Source organism: Abramis brama, assembly GCF_963993115.1.
Source record: "Abramis brama genome assembly, chromosome: 5".
In the NCBI taxonomy this organism is placed as follows: domain Eukaryota; kingdom Metazoa; phylum Chordata; class Actinopteri; order Cypriniformes; family Leuciscidae; genus Abramis; species Abramis brama.
This window is the reverse complement of record NC_139967.1, coordinates 2,014,745-2,022,821: the sequence shown is the minus strand read 5'-3', so window position 1 is coordinate 2,022,821 and position 8,077 is coordinate 2,014,745. Positions and strand designations below refer to the sequence as shown.

General features: G+C 40.9%; 1 protein-coding gene across 1 annotated transcript in view; it reads left to right on the top strand.

The window, feature by feature from the left end:
• The window catches only part of LOC311083528 (cytosolic phospholipase A2 gamma-like), a 45,452-nt gene continuing 37,375 nt past the window's right edge, over positions 1–8,077 (top strand). The window contains exons 1-10 of the mRNA XM_084115118.1: positions 1–120; positions 2,387–2,408; positions 3,308–3,333; positions 3,506–3,617; positions 3,731–3,873; positions 3,962–4,163; positions 4,469–4,571; positions 6,962–7,102; positions 7,830–7,895; positions 7,989–8,048. Coding sequence (XP_083971244.1) covers positions 3,308–3,333; positions 3,506–3,617; positions 3,731–3,873; positions 3,962–4,163; positions 4,469–4,571; positions 6,962–7,102; positions 7,830–7,895; positions 7,989–8,048 — 853 coding nt within the window. The 5' untranslated portion in view covers positions 1–120; positions 2,387–2,408. The remainder of the gene's footprint in view (positions 121–2,386; positions 2,409–3,307; positions 3,334–3,505; positions 3,618–3,730; positions 3,874–3,961; positions 4,164–4,468; positions 4,572–6,961; positions 7,103–7,829; positions 7,896–7,988; positions 8,049–8,077) is intronic.

The window sequence follows — 8,077 nt, the reverse complement described above, 5'->3', positions numbered from 1 at the left end:
TCAAAACGGAACTTCTTGCTGTGAGACGAAAGTAAATGTTCACATTTTACATCACACTACCCTAAATTCAAAGTTTTCCACTGGATTTGTGGTTCTAAGGACGAATTTTGTTACTGGAAGGTAAGTATCTCAAATTTAACCAATAATTACACTACTGTATATAACTTGTATAAATATGCAGAAAACTTGGCTTACGAATCTGAGGAAGATATTACAATGATATCATAAATAAGTCGAATCTCCTGTGTGTGTGCGTGTGTGTGTGTGTGTGAGCTATCCCGGTGGGGACTTAATACACAGATTGATCATCATCATCTTCTTGTTCTCCTTCCCTTCAACCTTGTGTGACAATATATATCTTAAAAATTAAAACAGTTTAAATATAAATGTTAAATAAATGTATTATTTAGCCTATAATAAAAAAGTATCAATATTTACATTTTACTATTTATGTTTCCCAATTGAATGTTTGATTATCTATGCCATGAATTTTGATTCAAGGTATTATTTAATAATCTAATGCCAATAATTAGTATGTATTCAGTGACCTAAATTTTTGTGTGATGGTGGAAACAGCCACAAGAACATTAATAATCGCCTGTTAATAACTGAATTTCAACCTTAACCAAGCAGACATGTTCTGGGCTTCATTAACTCTTTATTGTGTTTAACATGAATAGCCTTTGTGTTTTAAGTAGCACATGAATAACAATATTCATAAACTCGTACAAACCTTTAACTCAAACTGCAGATAATGATTTACAAAAATCAAAAAGCTTAGTTAATAAATAGTCAATGAGTTTTGTTTGAGAGTTCAGAGGAAATTGATTTCATTGCTGGTTTGCATGATTTGAAAATAGAAATACTTTCACTGAATTAAATATTTCACATATTTCAATGACCCCCTTAGTGTTACATGTCTGTGTGTTTTTGGACTTTGTTCAGTTTTCCGCCACTCCTTGTTTCCATCATCACTGTCATCATTAGTTCATTTGGTTCAGCTGTGTGTAGTTAATTATCATGTTAAGGTCCTTTGTCTGTCCCATGTATATATTCCCTGTGTTCTCCCTCAGTCTCTGTCGGTTCTTGTTGATGTTTGGTTGTGTTTTCCTCTAGTTTCTCCTAGTTCCAATGTGTTTGTTCAGTAAATTCTTCATTCCAAAGTTATTCCTCATCGTGTGTATTTCTTAGTACCACCATTCATAACACTTAGGGCCCTATCTTACACCGGGGGCAATGCAGCACCAAACGTGACGCAAGTGTTTTTTGCTAGTTTCAGTCCGACGCAGTTATCTTTTTCACGTCCTGCGCCACGTTGTTTAAATAGCAAATGCATTTGCACCATTTGTGACCCATTGGCCGCTGGTCTGTGAAACAAGTGTGTGTTCTGGCGCATTGTTGGAGCGTTGCTGTTTTGAGGAACAGAAATAGACTGAGCCATTGACCGACTGAACCCTGGGCTAAAGTCAATGCAGCAATATTTTTTTTTTGTTTAAAGAGCGCGTTAGTAATGTGCGCCACTGCGCCTATAGGCGGGTCCACAACGCACGTACACTCTGCTTATTACACACACAGGGACACACAGCAGCACACACACATGACAAATATTTAAAATAAAAGAATTACAATGTAAAAGATTATTATTGTGTACATAAAGATATGGTTAATCCCGCTTGTCCCTTAGATGGTCTGTTTGCGCACTTTTACCTCGTGCATGAGCAGATCCGTTTGCGTTCTGGAGATGCGTTCGGTCTTTCCACGATCAAATTCTGTCATATAAATATCGAATCTGCCATGGCGCGAGCGCAACTGGCATTTAAAGGGAATGGGAGATGAGACTCTGATTGGTTTAAGGCATGTAAATCCCAAAACGCACCCATTACTCATTAAGAGAATAGGGACAACCATTTTAGACCATGTGCCGGGAGCGCCGACCATTTTTCCCACGGTTAAACTAGCAGAAGTGGATTCGGACACGACCTAAGTGAACTTGTGCCGTGCGCTTTAGACCATGCGCTTAGATCGTTAAAATGGGGCCCTTAGTGTCAGTTCGACACCACACCGAACGTGACTGACAGAAAGGGAACTACAAGTTTTCCTGCACTAATACTTTCAGTTCCACTCGTTTGCGCATTGTCCCGAGGACAAGCCCACAACAGGGGAAGTATCATGAATATTAATGAATACTCAACCCACTGGAATAGTTTCTAATGGGAACTGAAAATTACACAAAAACGGCTTTATCCGAAACTGAAGAAAGGAGTGGTATACAGCAGAACCAAACATGATACCATGATACAACATAAACATCCCAAAAAAAAACTTTTTGCTTGTGTATTTAAGTGTTCATTTTATTTGATCTGTTTCTGATTTTTATCTTTTACAGATAGATAGGTTTTACAAGAACAGTGAGTATATGTTTTAAAGCTTTTACAACAGGGAAATTAATAGCCTTAAAGGGTTAGTTCACCCAAAAATGAAAATTCTGTCAGTAATTACTCTCCCTCATGTGGTTCCAACCCCGTAAGACTTTTGTTCATCTTCGGAACACAAATTAAGATATTTTTGATGAAATCTGAGAGCTGGTTCACTCCTCCTGGCTTATGGACACCTTAACTTGCTGGCCCAGAAAATGTGGTGACGTGCAACACAGACGCGCTACGCTTAAACACTACGTAAAAAGACTCGAGGTCCAGAGAGAAGGAAATGAAAAGTGGAATAAAGTCATTATTTTTGTTTGTTTTTGCGCACAAAAAGTATTCTTGTCGCTTTATAAACTTAAGATTGAGCCACTGGAGTCACTTGGACTATATTAACAATGTCTTTAATACATTTTCTGGGCCAGCAAGTTAAGGTGTCCATAAGCCTATGGAGAAGTGATCCAGCTCTCAGATTTCATCAGAAATATCTTAATTTGTGTTCCGAAGATGAACGAAAGTCTTACGGGGTTGGAACAACATGAGGGTGAGTAATTACTGACAGAATTTTCATTTTTGAGTGAACTAACCCTTTAATGTTATTATAAGTGACAACAGTAGTATGAATGAATCTAGACTTTAATGCTTTGATTCTTAATTAAAGCTTTGCCAAAACCAGTGGCCTGATGCAAACTATTAAACACTATAACTTCCACTGTTAGCAACTTACATTAAAAACAAAAACAAAAACACACGCTTAATAATTGACATTTGAGGTAAAACCAATTTTGATCAACAGAATTATATAAGATGATCAAAAGATTTTCAAAAGATTTATTAGTTTTGGAATTATAGATTTTAACTTTAATGTTGACTCCATTGTTTTATAGATGAGTGCATCCAAACCCCAGGAAAGGTAATTCTGCTCAGATTACTTACACAATTACTGTCAATTACAAACTGGATAATTCTGCAAATAAGACTTATTCTTTATTTATTAAGACTTCAATGTATTTAAATTCTAAAATCAAAATATGAAATAGCAGTATGTGGTGTTAAATTCAGCACTGGTCTGTCTGTCGCTGCAGTGGTTCGGTGAGAATCGAACACTCTCTGAATAAGAAGGAGAAGGAGTTTGTAGCCAGAAGGAGAAAAGATGTTCTGCAAAGCCTGAAGAATCTTCAGATACACTGCAGTGAGGTAAAACCTTATTGTATAGGCTACTTTATATCTGCCTGGCTATTCCTTTTTCTTACAAATGTCATAACTGATAAACATGAAATGTTTGCAAAGTCAAACTGTGTGTGTTTCAGAATGAGGTGCCAAACATTGCATTACTGGGATCTGGAGGAGGAGAAAGAGCCATGGTGGGTTTGCTGGGATCCCTGGATCAACTCAAGAAAACAGGTCTTCTGGACTGTGTGCTTTATCTGAGCGGAGTCTCTGGATCCACCTGGTACAAACAACACACACACACACACACACACACACACACACACACAGGTTGAATGTCATAAATGAGAGCTTATGTTGTTCCTCTGAAGGTGCATGGCCTCCTTATATCAGGAGCCAGACTGGTCCACCAAACTAGAGACTGTGAAAGACAAGATCATCCAGAGACTCAGCGGTCCTGCAGTCAGCTGGGGAGAGGCTTATGACAAACTGAAGAAATATTACAAGGAGAAAGACATATTCAGCTTGACTGACGTCTGGGCAGCGATGTTCGTTACAGTTTATGTGAAAGAGGTCTGTAACTATTCATAATACAATCCTGTATGATCTTAATGAGCTGCTCACATTCAGTATAAAAAAGTGCTATATTTTTAGTAGGCTATTGATATGTATGACACGCTAAATTGAAAATATGATTTCGTTAGACATAATAACGAGAAACTTTTTTCGTAATTATTAGCAGGGCAATCCATAATAGCACCTCAAAGTAAACAATTGGACACAAAATATTGATTTAAAATATTATATTAGCTAATTAAATGCAAAGCTTCCACAAAGAAAAAAAAATTTTTTGTCACTGAACAAATTATTCTCTTCAGATAGACGAACACACACTCTCAGATCAGTGGAACCAGAAGAGTAAAGACCCGTTTCCAATCTACACAGTGATCGACAAGCAATGCAAACAGAGCAATGATGGAGGTCTGTGTGTGTGTGTGTGTGTGTGTGTGTGTGTGTGTGTGTGTGTGTGTGTGTGTGTGTGTGTGTGTGTGTGTGTGTGTGTGAGAAAGACAGACAGAATTAATGAGTTTGTTTCAGCTGTTATATGGATGTGTTCTCTTTCATCTCGTGTTCGAGATCCACCTATGGGAAGGGCATCCGTACCTGACTTCTGCAGAAGCATCCAATTGCACCAAGTCTGGCTAGACAGACAGAAGCGCACAGCCAATGCCAGGTAAGGCCCCACCCCCTTACCTGAGAGCATATAACGCCTGCATTCGCTGCTGTTCTCCAGTAAGTATATTCGCTTCTCGTGCGGTAAGCGGGGCAAAGCTGGTGGATCTCTCCACTCGATGTTTCAGAGAACCGGGGTTATGACAGTAACCTATTGTTCTCTTTCATCATCTTGTGTTCGAGATCCACCTATGGGAGAGACATGGACAGCTCCCCGATTGCCCAATACACTCACAGTGAGGTTCAATACAGCAGCACTTTGGGACTTTTTCTCGCCCGTTCCCTCTTCCCGAAAACTGCAGCCACTGCCTGGCTTTCCAAGAAGCTACTGCGCCGCAGGCATAAGGTGGCCGCTACTAAGAGTGTGGATTTCGAACAGTCGGACTCTGATAGGGGAAATGGCGACAAGATCGCGAACCCTGAGGACTCCAGGGGAGCGCCAGCTTTGAGTTCCTCATTGGCAAACAATCCACCCGGCTCCGGGGACGAGGACGACGCAGGCCTTCTCGAAGGCTTGGAGGATGAGGAGCCTATCCCGCCTTCTGTCGCTCTTCAAGCTCACATGCCTGCTCCTTTACCCCAATCCGTCCTCGATGAATGTTGTGAACGAGTGGCCGCTCGCCTCAATATTGAATGGCTGGCATTGCAAAGTGCCACCGACCAGTAGAGGGACATCTATGATCTGGAAACTCCTGGGACCGCCTCCCGGCCTGAGAAAGCAACTTCTCCCTTTTTTTCCCTTTTGTGCCAAGTACATGAAGCAAAGCTGGGGAGACCCGCTCGACCTTAAACAAGGCTTTGTGGGTCTCAAAGTGAAAGACATGATGGCCTTCGGCATGGGCGATCCCCCCGCCATTGAGCCTTCCATCGCCAGACACCTCAACGCTTCTCAAAGTGGGCTGCTCGCCCCTCCCAAGCCTGTTCTCCCAAGCAAAATGGATTGTTTCTCGGCCATGAAGGGCTTTGAGTCCATGTTCGCAGGCGAACAGCCCGCCAGACGCCTGTTCTGTTCTTCATATTCATATTGTTAAAGAAATGGAGGGTCTCTTTTGGCGAGGTCAGCTCCCCATACTGGTGGCTGCCCACCCTTTGTTCAAAGATAGGGGTGAGACTAAAATGTGACAAGATTTCTTGTCAAGTGAAAAGCTGTCTCGTATCGCCATGACGGAGCGTGAGGGTGAAATTAGCATGGAATATGAACTTTGTCATTGAGGATTTCTATAAAATATTGTGCAAAAAATCTTGTCTCGTCTCATTCCCGTGATCCCAATCTTACGTCTCGTCTCATTTTGTGAGATAAGTGTCTCGTCACACCCCTATTCAAAGAGGCTTCACAGTTGCCCAGTGTTTCGCCTATCAAGGCAAATGTTACAAGTTCACAGTTCTCCCGTTCGGGCTCTCATTAAGCCCAAGAACATTTTGTCTGTGTGCGGAGGTGGGCTTAGCTCCCCTGAGACTGTCAGGTCTGAGGATTTTTACATACATAGACGATTGGCTTATTATAGCCGAATCGAAGGAGAAAGTGTTGCAGGACACTTGCCCTGTGCTCACACACATCACATCTCTCGGGTTCAAGGTGAATGTGAACAAAAGCATTTTCACACCCAGTAATAGTGTGATTTTCCTGGGCTTGGAGCTGAACTTAGTCTCCATGAGAGCACATCTCTTTCAAGAGCGCGTTCTCTCTCTAATGAACTGTCTGTCATAGTTCAGAGAGGGGGTGAAAGTACAATATCACACATGCCTCAAACTGGATGGTCTTATGGCTTCATCTATCCAAGACTTGCCCCTGGGACTCCTGAGAATGCAGGCATTCAAGAAATGGGTTTTGTCACTACATTTCAGCCCAAAACGTGATCTTTGCTACTCTGTAATAGTCGGCCGCATGCATGGCAACTCTGCGCCACTGGAAGAGCGTGGATTTTTACGCACAGGGAATCCCTCAGGGGACGGTTATGATGCAAAAAACAACCATTGTCCTATGTTCTTCTCGCTAAAGGACGTGAACGCGCCAGACTTGGTGCCATTGGATGCTTCTGCAGAGGTCAGGTACGGATGCCCTTCCCATAGGTGGATCTCTCCATTCGATGTTTCAGAGAACAGGAGTCACGACAGTAACCTATTTTTTCTGTCTGCAGACCCCTGGTTTGAGTTCACTCCATATGAAGCCGGTTATTCCCTCATTCGAGCGTTTGTGGAAACCTCCAGCTTTGGCAGCAAGTTTGAAAATGGCCGTAAAATCGAGAACCAGCCTGAGATTGACATGCTGTACCTGCAAGGTAACAAACTCTGTTTTAAAGGACAGTTTATTCATATTTATAATATCAACTTCTACAGATTGTCTATTGTACACTGTACATTGACCTGAATTAAAGAATAGTCTAAAATTGATCAATAGTCTCTGGTATGTATATTGATCTGGAGATCAGGTCTGTCAAAACTGAAATATAAACATTACAGTCAGAAATATTGAAAATCATTTAAAAAGTAATTTCACCAACACAATGAGGTGCTGCTTTTTAACATAAAACTTCTCATTACACTGTGGTTTTGTCATGATTCCTGTCCTGTGTTTCCCTTGTCTTGTGTGGACTTTTGTTATTTCCTGTTCTGTGCCATGTTTTGTAGTCCTTTGTAGTTTTTCTTGTTTATTAGTCTCTCCAGGTGTTGTTATCTTGTTTAGCTTGTTTGCCTTTGTATTTAAACCTCTGTGCTTCAGTTGTTGTTTGTTGGTCGTTGTAGCTGTTTCCTGTTCCATGTTCCTGTCCTGAGTTCCGTGTTCCGTTGTTTTCCCTGGATTACCTGTTTGTTTTATTACAGTAGTGCTTGCATGTGGATTCTCTCTCCGCTTCGTTCCTACCTCATTGTTACAGATTTAAAGGAGAGATCCTTAACAATAAGAGCTTAAATGATAACTTTATGCATCAGACAATTTGATGACACATGATACAATGCTACATTTTGGTTTATTGTAAACAGTTTTAAACTTAAATGTGTTTTTTGCAGCTCTGTGCGGCAGCATTTTAGCTGATGGAGACGAGGATAAGAAATTCCTCTGGGAACGAATAAAAGGTGCAACTTCATTTAGTTCTGTCTAAAGTTGACAGTCATTTCATTATCATGTGAACCTTAATTCAATTTAACCCCCCCCCCCCCATCCCCCAGATTTCTTTCATAATTTCCTGCTTATAAGAGAAACAGGGATGTTTGAGGAAATGAGTAAAGGTAAAGCATTTCTTACAGCTTTTATTTAT